Source organism: Canis lupus, chromosome 5 (assembly GCF_003254725.2).
Source record: "Canis lupus dingo isolate Sandy chromosome 5, ASM325472v2, whole genome shotgun sequence".
NCBI classification, from domain to species: Eukaryota; Metazoa; Chordata; class Mammalia; order Carnivora; family Canidae; genus Canis; species Canis lupus.
In genome coordinates, this window is record NC_064247.1 from 47,533,524 (window position 1) to 47,556,653 (window position 23,130).

At 42.5% G+C, this 23,130-nt stretch overlaps 2 protein-coding genes across 7 annotated transcripts in view; one reads left to right on the forward strand and one right to left on the reverse strand.

Moving 5' to 3' along the window:
- ATG4C (autophagy related 4C cysteine peptidase) overlaps positions 1-12,099 on the reverse strand; it is a 160,454-nt gene extending 148,355 nt beyond the window's left edge. The window contains exon 1 of the mRNA XM_035717108.2: positions 11,809-12,099. The gene's annotated coding sequence lies outside the window, so the exon portion shown is untranslated. The remainder of the gene's footprint in view (positions 1-11,808) is intronic.
- DOCK7 (dedicator of cytokinesis 7) overlaps positions 10,578-23,130 on the forward strand; it is a 219,365-nt gene continuing 206,812 nt past the window's right edge. For 3 of the 6 annotated variants that reach the window (XM_025427887.3, XM_025427889.3, XM_025427891.3), the window contains exon 1: positions 10,980-11,186. In XM_025427887.3, coding sequence (XP_025283672.1) covers positions 11,149-11,186 — 38 coding nt within the window. In that variant the 5' untranslated portion in view covers positions 10,980-11,148. Of the gene's footprint in view, positions 11,187-23,130 lie in introns of all 6 variants that reach the window. The other 3 variants (XM_025427884.3, XM_035717103.2, XM_025427892.3) reach the window with 3 other exon arrangements.

The window sequence follows — 23,130 nt, forward strand, 5'->3', positions numbered from 1 at the left end:
CAATTTCAGTGGGCCAGATGGGCCCCAAATAGTTGATCAAACACTGTTCTGGGTGTTTCTTGATGAGTTTAATATTTAAATTGATACGACTGAGTAAAGCACATTGTCTTCCAAAACATGGGTAGGCCTTGTCGTCCCATCAGTTGAAGGCCTGAATTAAATCAAAAAGCTGATCTGCCTCTGAATCAGTGGGAATTCCTTAGGGGTGCCTGGGTGGCTCAGTTGATTAAGCACCTGCCTTTCACTCAGGTCATGATCTCAGGGTCCTGGGATCCAGCCCCACATCGGGCTCCCTGCTCCTTGGGGAGTTTGCTTCTCCCTCTCCCTCTGCCACTTCCCCTGTTGGTATGCTTTCTCTCTGTCAAATAAAAAAAATAGGGATCCCTGGGTGGCGCAGTGGTTTGGCGCCTGCCTTTGGCCCAGGGCGCGATCCTGGAGACCCGAATCCCACGTGGGGCTCTCGGTGCATGGAGCCTGCTTCTCCCTCTGCCTGTGTCTCTGCTTCTCTCTCTCTCTCTCTCTGTGACTATCATAAATAAATAAAAATTATTTAAAAAAATAAATAAAATAAAACTTTTTTTTTATTTTTTTAAAGAGAATTCCTGGGATCCCTGGGTGGCTCAGCGGTTTAGCACCTGCCTTCAGCACAGGGCATGGGCCTGGAGTCCCGGGATCGAGTCCCACATCAGGCTCCCTGCGTGGAGCCTGCTTCTCCTTCTGCCTGTGTCTTTGCCTCTCTCTCTCTCTCTCTCTCTCTCTGTCTGTCTCTCATGAATAAATAAATAAAATCTTTAAAAAAAAAAAAAAAAGAGAATTCCTTCTGTTCAATGGCCTGTGACTTGGGATTAAGTTTTTTCCTACCTTCAGACAACTCAAAATGAAATATTGACTCTTTAGGATCTTGAATCCCCTGGCCTTCAGACTAGAACTATACCATCAGCTTTCCTATTTCTGAGGCCTTCTGACTTAGACTGGAACTACTACATCATCGGATCTTCTGGGTCTCCAGCTTGTCAACTGTAGATCTTGGGACTTGTTAGTCTCTATAATTGTGTGAACCAATTGCTTATAATAATTCTCTCTTCTCCCCATCATCCAGTCCTCACTGTCTCTCCTTCTTTTTCTCCTATTCTGTTTTTCTGGAGAATTCTGACTGATACAGTATGCTTCTTAAGTCTGTTTTGTTCCATTTTTAAAAAAGTTTATTTATTTATGTAAGTAAGCTCTACACTCAACATGGGGTTTGAACCCATGACCCCACCCAAGATCAAGAGCCTCATGCTCTTTTGACTGAGCCAGACAGGTGCCCCTGATTCCATTTTTTAATAACAGCTTTATTGGGAATGTGATACAATAAGAAATATAGATTTGGGTTTCGTCCCTGTTGCTAACACAGAGTTTCCAAAATCTTTGGAATTTTCTGAGTAATCGAGGTGATAGGAGCATCTTCTGTTATTCATGTCTGAATAAAAGTTCCTTCCAAACCTGAGTTTATGCTAATGAGGTGGCTCCCAGTGAGCCCCTAGATAACTTCTGGATGAGGCTTGTTGCCAGAGGAACCAACCAGGTGATCTGAGAGTTGAAACTTTCAGCCCCACCCACATACCTTTCTGAAGGGGAGGGGCTGGAGATTGAGTTGAGTCACCAATGGCCGACGGGTTAATCAACCATGCCTACACGATGGACTATCCATATAAAGCCCCAGAGGATGGGATTTGAAGAGCCTCTAAATTCACAGAAACATTCATGTGCTAGAAGACCAGTGTACCCCAACTCATGCAGACAGAACTCCTGTGCTGAGATTCTTGCAGACCTTGCCCTAACTACCTCTTCTTTCAGCTGTTTATTAATATCCTTTGTAATAACTAGTGATAGTAAGTAAAGTATCTTCCTGGGCTTTGTGAGCCATTCTAGCAAATTACTGAATTTGGGGAGGATATTGTGGGAGTAATGAATTTATAGCTCTTTGGTCAGAAATGCAACTGGCACCTGAAGTGGGGACACTTTTGTGGGACTGAGCTCTTTACCTGTGGGGTCTATGCAAACTATGGGTAGAATAGAGATGAACTATAAGGCACCTAGTTGGTGTCTAGACAGTTGGAGAATTGGTTAGTGTGGGGGAAAAAAACAACATACGTATGGTGTCAGAGTGTTGTGAATAAAAACAGTTAAACATAGAGTTTACATTTCATACAATCACCCATTTAAAGTGTATATTTTATAGCTTTTAGGATACAGAGCTGTGCAACCATGACAATTAATATTAGAACATTTTCATCATCCCAAAAGAAGCCCTATACCCATCAGCAGTCTTTTCACATTCTCCCTTTCTCTCTGCCCCCGGGAACCACTAATTTACTTTCTTTCTCTATGGATTTATCTATTCTAGACATTTCATATGAATGGAATTATCCAACTTGTGGCCCTTTTGTGTCTGATTCCTTTCACTTAGCATAGTATTTTCAAGGACCATCCATGTTGTAGCCTATATCAGTATTTTATTTCTTTTCTTTTCTTTTTTTTTTAAAGATTTTATTTATTCGTGAGATACAGAGAGAGAGAGAGAGAGAGAGAGACACACACAGAGACACAGGCAGAGGGAGAAGCAGGCTCCATGCAGGGAGCTCAACGCGGGACTTGATCCCGGGACTCCAGGGTCATACCCTGGGCCGAAGGCAGTGCTAAACTGCTGAGCCACCTGGGCTGCCCTTTATTCCTTTTTATTGCTAAATAACATGTTCCATTGTATGGATAAATTACAGTTTATCCATTCATCAGTTGACGAGCATTTGGGGTTTCCATTTTTTTTGGCTATTATGAATAATACTGTTATAAATATTCACATGCAGTATATATACATAGCCTTCATTTCTCTCAGGTATATACCTAGCCTTCATTTCTCTCAGGTATATACCTAGGAATTGAATTGTTGGGTCACATGATAACTTTATGCTTAACATTCTGAGGATCTGCCAGACTCTTTTCCAAAATGGCTATACCATTTTATATTCCCACCAACAGTTTATGATGGATTCCAATTTCTCCACATCCTCATCAACACTTATTAATATATGCCCTTTTGATTCTAATCACCTTAGAGGATGTGAAGTGGTATTTTATTGTGGTTTTGATTTGCATTTCTCTGATGTCCAATGATGTTGAACATCTTTTCATATGGATATTGGTCATTTCAATAGTTTCTTTGGAGAAATGTCTATTGAAACTGTTCATTTTATTTATTTATTTATTTATTTACTTACTTACTTACTGGGGAAGGGCAGAGGGAGAGGGAAAGAGAGAATCTTAAGCAAGCTCCATGCCCAGTGGAGAGCTTGACTCACGGCTCCATCTCACAATCCTGACCTGAGATCATGACCTGAGTGGAAATCAAGAGTTGGGTACTTAACCAACTGAGCCACCCAGGTGCCCCTAAACTGTCCATTTTAAAATTGAATTATTTCTCATTTTATTTTTGACTTATAAGAGTTATTGATATATTCTAGATATAAATTTCTTGTCAGATAAATGATTTGCAAAATTTTTCTCCCATTCTTTGCCTTGCTTTTTCACTTTCTTGTTTGGATCTTTGATGTGTAAAAGTTTTTTTTTTTTTTTTTAAGATTTTATTCATTTATTCATGAGAGTCACAGAGAAAGAGGCAGAGACAGGCAGAGGGAGAAGCAGGCTGCATGCAAGGAGCCCGACGCAGGACTTGATCCGGGGTCTCCAGAATCAGACCCTGGGCTGAAGGCAGTGCTAAACCACTGAGCCACCTGGGCGTCCCTGATGTATAAAAGTTTTTAATTTTAGTTATGTCTGATTTAATTTTTGTTGCTGTTTTTATTATATTTTTAATCTTTTTTAAAAAAATGTCTGGGACACCTGGGTGGCTCAGCAGTTGAATGTCTGCCTTTGGCTGGGGGCATGATCCCAGAGTCCCAGTTTCTTTTTTTTTTTTTTTTTTTTTTTTTTTTTTAAATATTTTTTATTTATTTATTTATGATAGTCACAGAGAGAGAGAGAGAGAGAGAGGCAGAGACAGAGGCAGAGGGAGAAGCAGGCTCCATGCACCGGGAGCCCGATGTGGGATTCGATCCCGGGTCTCCAGGATCGCGCCCTGGGCCAAAGGCAGGCGCCAAACCGCTGCGCCACCCAGGGATCCCTGGAGTCCCAGTTTCAAGTCCCACACTGGACTCCCTTCAGGGGAAGAAAAGAAATTTTCTTTCTTTCTTTCTTTCTTTCTTTCTTTCTTTCTTTCTTTCTTTCTTTCTTTCTTCCTTCCTTCCTTCCTTCCTTCCTTTTTCTTTCTTTCTTTCTTTCTTTCTTTCTTTCTTTCTTTCTTTCTTTCTTTCTTTCTTTCTTCTTTCTTTCTTTCTTTCTTTCTTTCTTTCTTTCTTTCTTTCTCTCTTTCTTCTTAGATTTACTTATTTATTCATGAGAGACACAGAGAGAGAGAGACATAGGCAGAGGGCCAGGCTCTTTGCAGGAACCCGATGTGGGACTCGATCCCGTTCCCAGGATCATGACCTGAGCCGAAGGCAGCCACCCAACTGCTGATCCACTCAGGCATCCTAATGATGGAAATTCTCTATCTGTATATTGTCCAACATTGTAGCCTCTAACCATATGCAACTAGGGAATATTTGAACTATGCCTAATACAACTGAAAAATGAATTTTAAATGTTAATTAATTTAAATTTAAATGGTCACATGCGGCAAGTGGTTACTCTCATGGACAGTAGAAGTTTAGATTCATTATTATACCGGAATCTGCATTACTTCATTTGTTAGCTCAAATTTTTGTAAGAGAACTTTCCGTCACCAAATATGACTGACTACCTTGAAACACAACTAATTCAGGAAGACATATTATGGGTTCATTTGTCAGATGGACACTGTGTCTGCATTATAGGTCATTTCATTGGAATAACCTGGTCTTCTGGCCCTTTCCAGCTCTGTAAAGCAGCAGAACCATTAGGGGCAAATACATTTTATTCTTGTAGGATTGTTAGTCTCTCTATCACTTTCAGGGGTCTGTAGTAGATGCTACTGATGCTTTGTCTTCTTCCCACAGCTCATCTCTGACTAGCTGCAGCTATGGTATACAGTTATGTACAGGATGGCTTCCCACTGGAAGCCAATAATCTCTCTCAGCTTTTTGCAGCATGGAGTCCGGGAATAGTTAATGTCTTCAGGGTCAGCCTTCAACAAAGGGATTTAGAAGTATACATTTAGTTAGCTAAACAAATACTCAACTTCAGAGGGACAGTTCTGAAGTGGATATTCAACAGTTCTTCAGAGAGTCACAGGCGGATTGAGCCTCATTGCCCACAATAACACAACACATACTGGCTTTCCCTTCTCTGTTCCATTCTCTCTAGTCCCTCATTCCAGCCTCTTAGGATCACTTCCTTAATAGACTACCTGCTTCCAAGTCCTTGTCTGAAGCTCTGTTTTTGGGGAAATGTAAATTAAGGCAGGATCTCAGGAATACTGTAGTCCAAAGCATTTATTCACCCAGGAACATTTATTGAGTAATTATAATGGATCATGCTGTGTACTATATGCTGAAAATACAATGGTGAATAAGAGATCAAGTCTGATGGGGGACATAGATTAGGCAATAACTGCATAGTGTAGTAAGCATTGTAACTGGGTAAACATGGGTGCTATTAGTTGTGAAGTGTGGCCAGGTAAAGGATCCCTGAATTGTCCCTTTAGTTAGTTTTTTTTTTAAGATTTTATTTATTTAAAAAATTTAAAAAAATTTTTTATTTATGATAGTCACAGAGAGAAGCAGGCTCCATGCACCGGGAACCCGACGTGGGATTCGATCCCAGGTCTCCAGGATCACGCCCTGGGCCAAAGGCAGGTGCCAAACCGCTGCGCCACCCAGGGTTCCCTAAGATTTTATTTATTTATTCATGAAAGACACACACAGAGAGAGGCAGAGACTTAGGCAGAAGGAGAAGCAAGTTCCCGCAGGGAGCCGGAATGTGGGACTCCATCCTGGAACTCCAGGATCACGCCCTGAGCCAAAGGCAGACGCTTAACTGCTGAGCCACCCAGGTGTCTGCTTTTGCTAGGTATTAAGAGAGAGTGAGTGACACAGGACAAAGCCAACAGAAGCATCCTTAGCTTGGACTTTGTACCCAACTCCTAGGCTTCAGTTTGGGATTGAGGTAAACCCAGTCCTCCTTTCCTCCAGGCCACACTCATTTGGCCTTCTAATAGCCTCTAAGAGGGGGTCCTATGTTAATCTCTCTGCATGAATACAGTGGTGCTTCAAAAAAATCCAAATCGTAGAAAGGGAACCACTCCCCAAAAGTTCCCAAGGAGAACATATTCTGTCTGCAAAGCCATAACTTTATCCCTTATGACACAAAAACTTTGCCTTTTGTAGTGTGGCCTTAAAAATCTTGACCTTGCCACAACCATAATCCTTCTTAGTCCTTTTATTAAAGGGGGAAACTTGAACTTGGTATCCATTAGAATGTGAAACTAATATAATCCTCCCATTTTACTTTTTCCCTGCCATGTTCCTAAATCTTCTGATTGAAGAACTTTAGAACACTGTGTATACTTTTTTTTTTTTTTTTGGAACACTGTGTATACGTAATGAGATAATTGCCCTGAGGTGTTCACTACTTTTAGGCTACTCTGCCACATTAGTCCTAGCCCTTGGTAAGTAGTTTCTTTGCAAGTGTCTTCCCATTAGTGGGGAATTTCAGTTTGTTCTGGATCCCAGTAAATTGCAGGGTCATTGGTGCTTCCAGGGTTCCACCCAGCTTTCTAGTTTTAACAGGGTTAAACATAGGGTTAAACTCCATCCAGTTTTTACCACCATGTAAAATGAACACTTTGGTTATAATCTAGTCTTCACTTGATGCTGAGAATTGATGCTATCTAAAATTTATATGGACTTTCCCGAATTTTTCCTGTTTTAGCACTTAAACATACTGTTTACTCACTTATCTTTTCAGTCAGATTCTGAAACAGTGTCTTATTTTTTATTTTATTTTATTTTATTTTAAAGACTTAAAAAATTTTTTTTAAATTTTTATTTATTTATGATAGTCACACACAGAGAGAGGCAGAGACACAGGCAGAGGGAGAAGCAGGCTCTGTGCACCGGGAGCCCGAGTGGGATTCGATCCCGGGTCTCCAGGATCGCGCCTTGGGCCAAAGGCAGGCGCCAAACCACTGCGCCACCCAGGGATCCCCTAAAGACTTTATATATTCATGAGAGACAGAGAGAGAGAGACAGAGACACAGGCAGAAGGAGAAGCAGGCTCCATGCAGGGACCCCGAATGTGGGACTCGATCCCGGGTCTCCAGGATCAGGCCCTGGGCTGAAGGCAGCACTAAACCGCTGAGCCACCTGGGCTGCCCTGAAAGTGTCTTATTTATCATTGTCTCTCTGGGGCCTTGTGGTATTAGTTGACTAAATGAAGGCTTGTATTAAGACTCAATTGCTAATGACAGAACACCCAACTCAGATTAGTTCATGAAAAAACAAAAACCAAGCCAAACCAAACCAAACCCCAGCGCGTTATTAGTTCATGTAACTGCAAAGTCCAAGGCTCAAGTTATGTTATAAGGAGCTCTTTTTTAAAGATTTTATTTATTTATTCATAAGAGATACAGGGAGAGAGAGAGAGAGAGAGGCAGAGACACCGGGCAAAGGGAGAAGCAGGCTCCATGCAGGGAGCCCGACGTGGGACTCAATTCCAGGTCTCCAGTATCACACCCTGGGCCAAAGGCAGCGCTAAACCGCTGAGCCACCCGGGGCTGCCCTCTTTATCCATTTTTCCTTTTATCTCAGCTGTGTTTGGCTTTCCTCTCAGGCAGGCCTTTAGATCGAGGTCCCTGGTACAGCAAATACAATTTTTTAGTTCTGATTTGGCCCATTTGTCTTGGTTTGATTCATGTGCCTATCCTAAACCAGTCACCGAAGCCAGGGGAATATGCTGCTCTGCTTGGCCAGACTTAGGCCTATGTTCATCCTTGAAACTGGAGGTGAGGGAATCAGCTCCATGTAAGTATGGTGGATTGAGACTGGTATGGGTGTGTGTACGTTCAGGGATAATATGGTGAGCATGGATACTGGTGTGAGCCAAAGCAATTCCATGGTCACTCCCTTTGTTGAACTCCATGCATTTCCCTGAATTTGGACCCTTGTGTGACATGGATATATACACACACTGGACTTGTCTGTGACTGCCAGCTCTTCCCCAGAGGTGGGGGCCACCACTCTAGCTTGGAGTATTTCCCAGACTCTGTCTACCCTGCTTACAGCTTGGTCCTGCTTGTCCTCTTCCTGCTCTAAATGTTCCCAGCAAGCTGCACAGTGCATGCAATGTCCTTTCAGACACTTTGGCAACTAGTGAGTCATGTATACAAAGAACCATTCAAAAGCAGAATGTGGTCAGTTCTCTAAGAGAGTAGTGAAAAGATGTTTGGAGAGCAGAGATAAAGGCATACAACATCTGGTGGGGAGCATGAGAGCAGACAAATGCTTCAGGGACTATCAAGCACCCAAGACAAGTTTAAGTTGAATAATGATAATAACAGTGATAATAATAACAGCAGCAAGTAGTACATATAGTGTTTACCATATGCTAGGCCCTGTTCTAAGAATTTTATATGAATTAACCCAATGAATCTGCACAATAATCTTTCAAGTAGGTACAAGTATTCCCCTCATTTTAGAGTCAAGGTGAAGTAACTTGCCCAAGGTCACATACTAAGAAAGTGATAGAATATGATGGAGTTCCTATCAAGGACAAGATACTTTGTTGGATTTGACTTGCAATTCTTTGAATAGCTGTTTCATCTTTCCCAATGGACTCAAACTTCCTGATAGCAGGACTGAGTTTAGTTCACAAAGTTCAGCTTTGTGTTCTCTAGAATATCTAGGTGGGCTATACATTTAAGTGGAAGTTACACAAAAATCCTCTTTGAATGGATTATCTTTACTGGAATGTGCATTGTCATACAAAATACAGCCTTCCATAGTGTTTAGAAAACTAGACAGGAAGTTATGGATCTGACTAATTGAGGCTTTCACCCCTGACTCAGTGCGTGACTGAGCAAATGGCTCTATGCTACAGATTTTCCAACTGTAAAAGAGAGGAAAACAAGTATCCAGCGTACCTCACCATGACACAGAGAGAACATAATAAAAAAATACACATAAATGCTGGCAATACTTGAGTAAAGGGACTACAAGAAACTGAGATATTTTTTTCTAGTTTCACCATAACATCAGTAATCATCAAATAGGCATTAGGACTCAAACATTCTAGACTCTTTGGTATTACAACAGAATGAGAAGACATGATTTTTGCTAGTCCCTGATTTATAAGATTTAACAGGCAAGATCATACAAATCCCCACCATTTGCTTCAACGTGGATGGAACTGGAGGGTATTATGCTGAGTGAAGTAAGTCAGTCGGAGAAGGACAAACATTTTATGGTCTCATTCATTTGGGGAATATAAAAAAACAGTCAAAGGGAATAAAGGGGAAAGGAGAGAAAATGAGTGGGAAATATCAGAGAGGGAGACAGAACATGAGAGACTCCTAACTCTGAGAAATGAACAAGGGGTAGTGGAATGGGAGGTGGGTGGGGGGGTTGGGGTGACTGGGTGATGAGCACTGGGTGTTATGGTATATGTCGGCAAATCGAACTGCAATTAAAAAAAAAAAAACGGGGATCCCTGGGTGGCGCAGCGGTTTGGCACCTGCCTTTGGCCCGGGGCGCGATCCTGGAGACCCGGGATCGAATCCCACGTCGGCTCCGGGTGCATGGAGCCTGCTTCTCCCTCTGCCTCTCTCTCTCTCTCTCTCTGTGTGACTGTCATAAATAAATTAAAAAAAAAAAAACAAAAAAAACAACAACCTGTCAAGATCATGAAGCAAAGCAAGCAAAGAGTAAAAACTGTCACTGACCAATTGAAACTAAAGACATGATTACTAAATGTTATGTGCGATCCTCAGATGGAAAAAGAACATTATTGAAAAACTGGTAAAATCTCAATAAAGTCTCAAATTTGGTTAGTAGTAACGTAAAAAAAAAAAAACAGGCAAGATCATTTTGAGTGGTAAAGGTATAGACTATTCAATAGACTGTCAGAATGGTTAAGCACATTGGAACCCATCTAGTCCAACATTCACAAATGGAAAATGAGGTCCCAAGGGGGGGGGGGGGGTTGTAATAGTCTCGGGAAGAGTATTGTTAACGGAGAAACTCTTATCTTAAAGGAAAGGATTGGGCTCTGGGTTTGAAGTTCAGTTGAAGAGGTTAACATCTGCGTGACCTGGGGCCAGGCGCTTAGCTTTTCTGAACCAATCTCCTAGTCTCTAAAATGAGGATAATAAGAACTCACTTCAAAGAGTTGTGGCGATTAAGATCACGCACGTAAAACTTTAATCTGTGCCTGGCTAAGCCCCACAAGCCAACTATTATCCCTGTTCCCTCTTTAGGAGAAAGGTCTTTTTTTTTTTAGGTCCTTTTCTACAAGAAAACCCATCCTTTCTGTGGTCAGACCCCATTCACAAGGTCAGAGCAGAACAGAAAGTGCTTTCCAAAAGGGCTGGGAGGTGGGCGCTGCAGGAACCAGGGCCCGGCCATCCCGGGCGGCGAGCACAACCCCCTCGGCAAAGCCCATCTTCCATTTCCTCCCCTTCCTTTTCGGGAAAGCCAAGCTCCCCCTCCCGCCTCCCCCCCGGTCTCCCCACGCGTTCTGCAGTCTTGTTTTTCTGCCTCGCCAAGTCGCCGGCCCCTCTGTGCCTGTGTGTCCCTCCCCGCGGCGGCGAGGCGGCGAGGCGGCCGGGAGCGGGGCGCCGCGGCCCTCCACGCCCGGTTCTTCCCGGGGCTCCAGGCGGCCGCAGCTGCGCTCCGAGGCCCGGGAATCCCGCGGGGCTTGGCGCGCCGGCGGGGCGGGGGGAGGGCGGGGAGGGGCGGTTTCTCGCTGCGCGCCTCTCAGGAGCATTACGGCAGGGCTCGTTCCCGGCTCCGGCCGCCAGCCCCAGCCTCCCGGGTCCGGAGCTGGGACTGGCGGAGGCCGCGAGGGAGGGAGCGCGAGCGAGGAGGCACGCGCCCGCCCGTCCGCGCCCAGACCGCCGCCGCCGCCGCCGCAGCCATGGCCGAGCGCCGCGCCTTTGCCCAGAAGATCAGCAGGTAAATGTCGGGCGCCGCCGCCGCCGCCGCCGCCGCCGCGGGAGGAAGAGCCGGGAGCCCCCGGAGCCGGGCCTCGCAGGCGGGTGGGTGTGGCGACGCGGGCGCGGGGATCCGGCGGCCTGGTGCGCGGCCGGGCGGAGGGGGCCGCCGAGGCCTCGCGCCGCCCTGCAGCCCCGGCCCCCGGGCTCGCCGGCGCGCCCGCCTCCGCCGCCTCCCCGGCTCCCGGCTCCCGGCTCCCCGCTCCCCGCTCCCCGGGCCCGGAGTTCGGCCGCCGCTCCTCGCAGGCCGGCTGGGGGAGCCCGTCGGGCCGCCGCTCGGCGCTCCCCGAATTCTTTGTGTCCCCACCCCCGGGCCGGCCTGGGGCCGCCGCGGCGTGTCGCGCCCTCGCTCTCCCCGCCCACCCCGCTGGCCCCCTAGCGGGCGGAGGCGCGGGGGTCCGCCCTCTTTTCCTCCCCAACAAAAGGTTGGGCGCGCGCGGCGGGCTCCGGGCCGGAGGAGGCCCCCCACCCGCGTCCTCACGCCTCCCACCCCTTCCCGGGAGCTCTCCCCCGAATCCTCGGCTCGCACCGGGGAGGTCCGCGTTGCAAAGTGGGCTCCCTGCACGGAATCCAATAAAACGTACGGTCGGAGTGAAAAGTTGGGAGCCTGTGGTCTGCAGCTGCCGGATCCCCACGGATCGTAGGGCTGAAGCCTGCCCTTGGTCTGTCGCCTGGGAACCCGCCTGTGCGCCCGCCGAAGGCGGATGATGGGCAGGGCTCCTCGGACACCGGCCCTCTGGCTCCTGCGTGACGAGGCTGGAAGTGAGCCCGCGGTCTCGCTGGAGGTTTCCGAACCTTTTACCTGCCGGTGGCGGGTGGGTCGCTAGCACCCAGAACGACTGCGGCAGGGGACTCTAACGTTTGTCGACTCTCCTTGTGAAACACACGAAGGCGTAAGACACTAGACCGTGTTGCTTTTATTATGATGTCCCGAGAAAAGAAGCATTCGAATGCATTACTTTTTCTTTCTTTTTTTTTTTTTTTTGGACAATTTTATTTCAGTGGCTCTGGATCTTTGTAGTTTGCTGATCTTTCTTGTCGATTTTTGGACCGACCAGTTTTTTTTTCTTAACTACCTGGACTTCCATAGCGTTACTCTGTCGGGGCACGTTTTTCGTTTAAAACTGACATCTTTTTGATTTAAGCTTTGTGCTTAATTATTCTTTTCTTTCGAGCTTCAAAACACATATGTCCTTTTATCCTTAAGAGGGAAAATAGTAAGGGGTTCCTGGCTGGCTTGGTCGGTGGAGCAAGGGACGATTGAGCAAGGGGTTGTGGGTTTGCCTGCATTGGGTGTAGAGATTATTTAAAAAAAAAAATATATATATATATATATAGAGAGAGAGAGAGAGAGAGAGAGAGAGTGTGTGTGTGTGTCTGGTCTCAGGCTATGCCACGGGTTCACAAGTCCTGTTATTTTTCTAACTTGGCACCTTGATCAAATTATTTAAGCTTGGGCAGCCCAGGTGGCTCAGCGGTTTAGCGCCGCCTTCAGCCCAGGGCTTGATCCTGGAGACCAGGGATCGAGTCCCACGTCGGGCTCCCTGCATGGAGCCTGCTTCTCCCTCTGCCTGTGTCTCTGCATCTCTCTCTCTTTCTCTCTCTTTCTCTCTGCCTCTGTCTCTCATTAATAAATAAAATCTTAAAAAAATAGTTTAAGCTCCCTTAAGTTCCAGTTTTAGGCTTATGGAAAATGGGTATAGTAACAGTACCCTGTTCATAACATTGTAAACATTAAGTACATAATTTGTGTGAAGAGTTTAGCATGGTGCATGGCCTTTAGTAGCTATCACTGAACACTTAGCAATAATTGACATACCCTAGGGAGTTGTGATAGAGTTAATATAATAGGAAATTATCACTTTTGTTCTTTTTTTTTTTTTTTTTTTGTAAAATAACTGGGTCTTGTTTTTGAACACAATGCCATTGAGGGGATCCCTGGGTGGCATAGCGGTTTAGCGCCTGCCTTTGGCCCAGGGCAGGATCCTGGAGACCAGGGATCGAGTCCCACATCGGGCTCCCTGCATGGAGCCTGCTTCTCCCTCTGCCTGTGTCTCTGCCTCTCTCTCTCTCTCTCTCTGTCTATCATGAATAAATAAATAAAATATTAAAAAAAAAACAATGCCATTGAAAAAATGTACTACTTGACATACATGCTTAGTATTAATTTCTCTTTGATAGAAATAGATTTTGCTGAGAACACGTGTTGATCAGGAAATTACACATTAGGGAGTTAGATATGAAATATATATGATATCTGTTCTCCATTCTTGGAGTTTTTGCTCAGGTAAGACAACAAAATACAAGAAAAAAAGAAAGTATCACAAAATAACACAAAATTCAAAATAATAAGCCTTGTGAAGTTGTCAAAGTAAGTAAAGCAATGGAAATGAGACTTGCATTGATTGGAGAGATACTTAGAAGGTGATTGGTGATTGGGTGTGGGAAGTGAGGAAGATTGAGGAGTCTGGGATGACATCCAAGTTTCTGACTTGGGCAACCAGGTGGATGATGGAAGTGGTCCATCCTGTAAGGGAGTACAGGAAGAAGAAGGAATTTGAGGGTGGGAGATGAGGTGGGAAGGAGATGATGATTCTGTTTTGGGCATGTTGATTTTGAGGTGATGATTGAGCATTGAAAGAAATATTTATTAGGTTGGTGATGTGTAAGATGCAGAAGAGGTACTGGGCTGGAGGTCAATAGATTTGGGAATCATCAGCAAGTAGATTGTAATTGAAGCCAGAGGAGTAGATGATATAGTATGGGAGGAATGGGCATATTAATTTATTAATTTGGAGGGAAGACCAAGGATAGAACTGTTATAGATGGTGAATTATTGCGATTGAAAGGTACTTTCATTCTTGTTACCAAATATGGCCTAATAATACTTCTTTTTTAAGATGTTATTTATTTATTTGAGAGGGAGAGAGAGTGTGTGCACTGGATTGGGGGCAGGCAGAGGGAGAGGGAGAAGTAGACTTCCTGCTGAGCAGGTCCGTCCCCCTCTCCCCCCACCGTCCCATGCGGGGCTCCAGCCCAGGACCCACAGATCAGGACCTGAGCTGAAGGCAGCCGCTCAACTGACACCACCCAGGTGTCCTAGCTGTATAATAATTGTGAATAAATTCTTGTTCTGCTTCTTAGTTTCCTACAGCAGGAAGTATAGCACATACTCTGCAGATAAATTGCTTGGGGTTGACATTCTAGCACTGGCCCTCATGGAATAAACTTGGGCAAATTGCTTTACCTCACTTCTGCCTCATTTCCCTATTATAAACTGGGGATAATCGTAGGACCTACCTTACAGAGTTGTAAGAATTAAAAAATCAGTACCTGTAAAATGCTTAGAACAGTGCTTTCTCCAGAAGTGTCCAGGATCAATTATTTTTTTGTTATTACAATATTTATAATGTGGTGTAGGACGATCTCTTGGAAGCGATGTCTTTTCATGACGTGCATATATGAAATTTGTTGCTCTGTGAAAAGCCTCGTGCTATTTGAAGCCTTATTTTTCTTCTTTTAAAGCTCTTTGATGGGGATCCCTGGGTGGCGCAGCGGTTTGGCGCCTGCCTTTGGCCCAGGGCTCGATCCTGGAGACCCTGGATCGAATCCCACGTCGGGCTCCCGGTGCATGGAGCCTGCTTCTCCCTCTGCCTGTGTCTCTGCCTCTCTCTCTCTCTGTGTGTGACTATCATAAATAAATAAAAATTAAAAAAATTAAATCTTTAAAAAAATAAATAAAGCTCTATGATGGTTCCAGAACTTTAACTTCTGATTTCTTTTCTGGCTCAGTTATTTCCTAACCCTTTGCATTTAGTGCTGTTATTTTTTGAGGCTCTGATTTTGTGATTTCTCAAAGCTTTTTATTTTTTAAGTTTTTAAAAAGATTTATTTATTTATTTTAGAGTTAGGGGCAGGAAAAGGGGGAGAGGAAGTCTTAAGCAGGCTCTGTGCTGAGCAGGAGTGCTATGCCAGACTGTGTCTCCTGACCCTGGTATCAGGGACCTGAGACGAAACCGATAGTCAGATGCTTAGCCCACTGTGCCACTCAGGCGTCCAAAGCTCTTTATTTTTTTTTTTATCACTGATTGTGCTACTTACCTCAGGTTATCATGGAAAAGCAGCATGTATATTTTGTTCATATCAATTACTGCCTATTGTTTGTTCCCTGTACTTTTGGAGGACAAGGCCAGTGGGTTGTTAATTACTCCCAAAAGAGTCACCCCCCTAGCATATAATAGGTACAATTTGTGGAATGCTTACTGTAGATTAATGATTTTGTTTGGATTATTTTGTCCTGTTACTTGCTATTCAGCGGTAATGATGAACATTTGGATACACTTAAAGCACTTTTTACTACATTCCTCATCTTTATTACCCAGAGAGGCGGAAGAATGTAGTAAAGAAAATAGGCACGAGGTCATATTGCACAGGTTGAAATTTTGCCTATACCACATAATAGCTATATTATTCTGGGCAGTTGATCTAATCTCCCTGTCTTGGTTTTCTCTTCAGTAAAATGGGGATAAAAGCATCTGTAGATCATCATGAAGATTAAATAAGTTATTACATGAAAAAAAAACTTAGAACTGTGCCTGAAAAGTAATAAGCATTCAACAAATATTAGTTGCTATTATTATTCTATATTATTTACAATTTTTTAAAAGATTTTATTAATTCATGATAGAGAGAGAGAGAGGCAGAGACACAGGCAGAGGGAGAAGCAGGCTCCGTGCAGGGAGCCTGATGTAGGACTCGATCCCAGGATCACACCCTGGACTGAAGGCGGCGCTAAACCGCTGAGCCACCCGGGTTGCCATCCTATATTATTTACAATTATTATTATTCCCATAGTCCAGATGAGGAAATGAGGCCTACATAACATGAAATTGTTTGCCTCAATTGGGATTCAAACCCTAGTCCTCTGATTTCAGATCTTACACTTTTTTTGACTGTTTTTTCTTTCTGCAAAGTATTTTATTTTTTAAAGATTTTATTTATTTATTCATGAGAGAGAGAGAGAGAGGCAGGCATAGACACGGGCAGAGGGAGAAGCAGGCTCCATGCAAGGAGCCTGATGTGGGACTTGATCCCGGGTCTCCAGGATCAGGCCCTGGGCTGAAGGAGGTGCTAAACCACTGAGCCACCTGGGCTGCCCGGCAAAATATTTTCTGAGGTAGTCCCAGATTTTCTAACAGTGCTACAGTTAGCATCTTCAAAGTTATCCTTATCATACTTAATCTTTCCTTTGTTAATTTGGTATTGTTTTGTTGCCTGAGAAGCAGAATTTAATGAAAGGCTTTCATCAGATTTTTATTTTTGAGGAAAACCTTATTACATAAGTAGTATTTCCTAGATATAGGCTTATTTATAACCTCATTTTCTTTCTTAGTTTTGAATCTGTTCATAACTCTAGCTGTATAGGCCCAATCTTTCAGTCTACTTCGTTTACTTCATTATCAAAGAAATTCTTTCCACATAATATCAACTACTTCATTACTGCCTTTTTAAAAAATCACTTTGGACACATATACCTCCTTGGCCTTTTGTCGTACTTATCTCATGAACTCTTTTTTTGTTTTTTTAAAAGATTTTATTTATTTACCCATGGGAGACACAGAGAGAGGCAGAGACATAGGCAGACGGAGAAGCGGGCTCCCTGCAGGGAGCCCAACATGGGACTCCCAGGATCTGAGCAGAAGGCAGATGCCACCCAGGTGCCCCATCTCACAAACTCTTAAGGCCGAATGTCCAACCTCTTACTTAACCCCTGAGCTGCAGATTAGTATTGGAGGGAGAGCAGAATGCTGCAGAGTTGATCTTTTATTAATGAATATCTTCCTATTTGAAATGAGGTTTACGCTAAATAATTTCTCCTATTAACATCTTTGTTTCCCTACCCCATCTTTTACTGAAAAGTTTTGGATCATCTAACATGAATCCATTATAACCTTGGCATGCTGTTGTTCCTGTATGTCATTTAACCATCTTTCTCCTGAGCCTGTAAGGTATCCCATCCCTAAAAGTTTACCTATTTTTTTGGCTTTGAACCTCATTACCTTGCCATCTCCCTCAGAACCTTGATCTCATAAATTTTTCTTTCCTTTCTAGCATCCTCAATCTGTATCTTTTTATGGATGTTTCCCTTAAACTGTAAGACTTATTTTGCCTTTCTCATCATAAAACAAAGAACCATTGAATCTAGCTGCCAACCAGTCATTCCTTTTTCCTAGTCACATTTCTCACACGTATGTGGTACAGTCACAACCACTTTCTGCTTGTTCTCGTCAGTCCTTGGGCCATATGGCTGTGCTTTCCATGGTACTTTCTGTGTACTTGAATTATGGAACGCTTGAAGATTAGGAGCCTTTGACTTTTTTCTTCATCACTGATTTCATGAGCTACTTTTTTTGGGAGGGGGGGTTGTCTTTTTAATTTTTCTTGCTCTCACCCTCATGCCCCATATTTTCCCGTACTTTATATTTCTTTTCTAAGCTCTTTGATGACTGCTCTGTGTCTTTATCTCTAGTGTTGGGCACACAATCTGGTCTAAACCGGATATGTAAGACGTGTTTGAATGAATGCCACCTTGGAGCATCTTTTATTATCCCACTTCTAGATGACCTCAGCGTAGCTGGAGCTGATTTAGTCTCTTACCTCCTGTAATTCAAATGTGTTGCAAATGAAGTTTCCCTAAAATACAGCTTTTATCATGGCATCTTTTGTTCAAGAATATGTGGTGACTTTCAACAGTGTTAAACCCAAACTCATGCTTGCATTTTAAAGTCATCTATAGGTGCGCCTCGGTGGCTTAGTCAGTTCAGCATCTGCCATCTGCTTCTGTCATGATCCCAGGGTCCTGGGATGGAGCCCTGCCTCAAGCTTAGAGGTGAGCCTGTTTCTCCCTCTGCCCCTCCCCCTGCTCATACTCTCTCTCTCTTTCTCTCTCAAGTAAGTAAATAAAATTAAAAAAAAAAAAAGTCTTCTATAATCTGGTCCTTCTCTTACTGTTTTATTCTCGTGCTTATATATATATATTATATATAATATATATATATTTGTTGAATAGAATTATATATTATGTATATAATATATATAATATATATATTTGTTGAATAGAATTATATATTATGTATATAATATATATAATATATATATATTTGTTTTTAGTATCTTTTATTATTTATTTATTCATGAGAGACACAGAGAGAGAGAGAGAGGCAGAGAGAGAAGCAGGCTCCATGCAGGGAGCCTGACGTGGGACTCGATCCCGGGTCTTCAGGGTCAGGCCCTGGGCTGAAGGCAGTGCCAAACCACTGAGCCATCCGGGTTGCCATCTAGCTTATATTTTAGACCAATCAATCTATTGTTTTCCTTGTGCCCCCGCAAATGCTCTACTCATTTCCAACTCTAAGTGTTCCATTGTTTTTTTCTTTTTGATATATCCTTTCTCTTCTTTTCTAAATCTTACCTTTTTCTGCAGACCAATCCACTGTCCTTACTTTTGTGATAACTATTTCCTTGCTTTTCTTTTTTTTTAAAGATATTATTTATTTATTCATGAGAGACACAACAGAGGGGTGGGGGGCAATATGAAGTAATGGCAACTATGTACAGCAACAGTATTGTGGGAGTGTGTGTTTCTTCAGCTATCTTACAAAACAGTTTGGCATTACCTAATAAACTCTATGATAAATACAACTTCTATGAGCAGCAATAAAGAATACCTAAGGACCAGCAATTCCATACTTGAGTATACCCTAGAGAAACTCATACACATGCATACCAGAATATATGTATAGGAATATTCAAAGGAACATTGTTCAAATAGCCAAAAATTGGAAACAATCCAAATGTCTACCTTGTAGAATGGAAAATCATGCTATATTTATACAATGAAATAATATAAAGCAAGGAAAAAAATGAACTCCAATTGGTTGTAACATTATGAATCTCACAGATATAATTTTGAGCAAAAGAAGCAAGACAAAAAAAAATACAACATACACTATAATTCTATTCAAATGAATTAAAAAATAATATTTTCAAAAACAGGTAATATTTTATTACCCTGTGGTCATTAAGATTTTCATCTATATTATCATAAACCTTCTAGTTGTCTCCTTTATATCTTATATTCCACCTGGACTTGATATGTGTATGGTGTGAAATTTTAGTTTTTTTCCATGTAGATTATCCTTTCCCTGTTGACCTGCCCTGCCACCTCTGTAATAGATTGTGTATCCTTCTTTATTTGTAGGTCTTTGTCTTTTGTTCCATTGGCCTGGTTATATATATTTTCACCAATTATAAATAATTTGGTTGGGATCCCTGGGTGGTGCAGCGGTTTAGCGCCTGCCTTTGGCCCAGGGCGCGATCCTGGAGACCCGGGATCGAATCCCACATCGGGCTCTCGGTGCATGGAGCCTGCTTCTCCCTCTGCCTATGTCTCTGCCTCTCTCTCTCTCTCTCTGTGACTAGCATAAATAAATAAAGATTAAAAAAAAAAAAACAATTTGGTAGAATAACACCCACATCATTTAAAAGAGTATCTTGACTTCTCTTAGTCCTTTGATTTCCTTGTATATTTTAGAATTTACCAACCAACAAACAAGCAATCTCTAGTCGTATTAGAATCTGGGATTACATTGAATCTATACATCAGTTTGGCAGAGAGATGATGTCCTTATAATATTGAATTTTCAAGCCTTGATCATGGTGTATTTCTTCATTTATTTAGGTCTTCCTTATATCATACAACAAGATTTTATAATCTCTGTAAGGTTGTTGCATATCTTTTGTTAGATATTCCATCTGTATACCTTGCTAAACTCATGTCAGTTCTAAAAATATATGTGAATTTTCTATTTTCTATGTAGATAGCCGTATCATCTGGAAATTATGAATTTTTGTTTCTTCCTTTCCAAACCTTATAGCTGATTTACATTTTGGTCTTGCTCTGTGGACAGTTATCTTGGAATAATCTAATGTAGATTATTGCCATTTCTATTTAACATTGTATTAATACTGAGCATCCTCATTTTGCTTATTATGATCTCAGAGAGAAAGCTTTCTTTTCTATGTTTCACTTCATAGTAAGCCTAATGCTTGCTGTAGGTTTTTTTGTAGATACCCTTTTAATCTGAGTTCCCTAGGGCGGCCCTGTTGGCGCAGCCGTTTAGCGCCGCCTTCAGCCCAGGGCGTGATCCTGGAGTCCCGGGATTGAGTCCCACATCAGGCTCCCTGCATGGAGCCTGCTTCTCCCTCTGCCTGTGTCTCTACCTCTCTCTCTGTATGTCTATGAATAAATAAATAAAATCTTAAAAAAAAATAATCTGAGTTCCCTAGAAAATAGAGACTGAGACAAGGATTAAGAGTTGAGGGTTTATTTGGGAGACATAATCCCAGGACATCAACAGAAAAGGGAAGTGAGGCAGAGATGGGAAACAATGTAAGGTGATACTTTATCTTGTTGGGCACTGCTTCACAAGGAGCTGGAGAGAGATTGTTTGGCAGGTATGCTGGCTTGGTCACACAGGGTATCTTTGGACAGAGGAACAGTTTCTCACATGATGAGTAGATAGGAGTCTGGAAGAAGAAATTTTATCTACCTGCTTTTCTCTTGCATCTTGTTTTCCATTGATCAATTCAGTCTCCTCATACAGTGAACTTCACTTCTGGGTTGCATCATATAGATATATAGAGCCCTTTGGCAAGCAGTCTAGATGTGTCACTACTTTTTCAGTGGCTTTTTAGAGAGGAGACTTTTTGGTTGCATTTGACAGAAACTCTAGTCAGATTAATTTGCTTATAACTGAATATATCGGGTCCAGGGTTACAGATGATATCTGTATCCTCTTATCTTTGTGTCTTTGATAGACTTTCCATGAAATGGTTGCAATGAGAGTTAAGCTCAAATCCTACCATTTAGTTCTGGCAGAAAAGATTGAGGAACTCAGTTATTGGTTTGGCTTGTGACACATGTTCTTGCTTGAACCAGTTGCTATGTTTAGGGATATAGGGGATGCTGGCCATTCCTGGGTCACATGTCATTCTTCTTGGCTTGAGGAGAGATGTGAAGGTGTCAGCCCCACCCAATATCAAGTAATGAGTTCCTTACCAAAAAGAAAGAAGGGGTTTCTAACTAAAAGAAAGAGGGGGGGTGGGTGGGTAAATGCTGGTCAAACAAAATGACTGGTATTATTTAAAATTAAGCATTGTAGGGATCCCTGGGTGGTGCAGCAGTTTGGCTCCTGCCTTTGGCCCAGGGCGCGATCCTGGAGACCCGGGATCGAATCCCACGTTGGGCTCCTGGTGCATGGAGCCTGCTTCTCCCTCTGCCTGTGTCTCTGCCTCTCTCTCTCTCTCTCTCTCTCTGTGACTATCATAAATAAGTAAAAATTAAAAAAAATTAAGCATTGTAACTTGTTCAGCCTCACTATAATTATTTAAATATATAGCAATATAGTTAGTTGTACTACCTGTTAAAGTTTAAGTGTAACTGGTGAATACAGAAATACAAAAAAAAAGGCAGTGTAACCTGAAGCAGCTGTGGGTCCCTGTTCCTTAACTTTAAGTGTAGTTCTGACCTTAACGCCATCTCAGCCTTCACGAGGAGGTTGGCTTGGATTTTGTGTTTTGGCTTCCTTTCTGCTACACTCCTGCAGCATCATGAGGTGTTTTCATTTATCCTCTGAGACCAGAAAACTGCACTCATATCAGCCATTTAATGATTTTCATAAACTTTGCTGAAGTTAAGGGATTGTAGTAAGGAGACTAAGGGTGTAAGACCAGCTTTCCTTTTTTTCTCTGTTTTTACCTTCTTTCTCTGTCTGAAAAGCAGTTTCTTCCTCTTATCTTCATAGAGCAGTTACAGCCATACCCATATTTTTTTTTAAGACATCTTTATTAGTTACACTTTACATACCATAAATCATTTTAAGTGTACTCTTCAGTGATTTTTTAGTAAGTTTAGAGAGTTGTGCAATTATCACCCACAATCCAATTTCAGATGCATTTCCGTCTCCTCCCCCAATCCCTTGTGCCCATTTACTCTCCATTCCTAACCCAAGTCCCAAGCAAGCACTAATATACTTTTTGTCTGTCTGTCTCTCTCTCTAGATTTGCCTTTTCTGAACTATGCAGCCCTTTGTGCCTGGCTTCTTTTACTTAGCATAACGTTTCCATGATTCATCCACGTGGTAGCATTTAGCAGTATTTCACTCCTTTTTATGGCTGAGTAATATTCCATTGCAAGTCTGTAGTACATTTTGTTTATTCATCAGTTGATGGAAATTTAGATTGTTCTGCCTTTGGCCATTGTAAATAGTGCTCCTATGAACATTCATGTGCAAGCCTTTTTTTTTTTTTTTTTGAACACCTGTTTTCATTTCTTTTTTAAAAAAGTATTTTATTTATTTATTCATGAGAGACAGAGAGAGGCAGAGACATAGGCAGAGAGAGAAGCAGGCTCCTTACAGGGAGACCGATGCGGGACTTGATCCTGGAACCCTGTGATCGCGTCCTGAGCCAAGGACAGATGCTCAAGCACTGAGCCACCCAGGAGTCCCCTGTTTTCATTTATTGTGAGTATATTTCTAGGAATGGAATTGCTGGGTCATCTGGTATTTTATGTTGAATTTTTTAAGGAACTGCCAAACTGTTCCACAGCAACTACACCATTTTACATTTTCATCGGCTGTGTTTGAGAGTTCAGATTTTTCCACATTCTGGCTAACACTTAATTGCTTTCTTTTTGGCTGTAGGCATTCTAATGACTGTGAAGTGAAATTTCATTGTGATTTTGATTTGCATTTCCCTAATGATTTGTGATGATTTTTCTTGTACTTATTGACCATTCACATATCTTCTTCTTCTTCTTTTTTTTTTTTTTTTTTTCATTCACA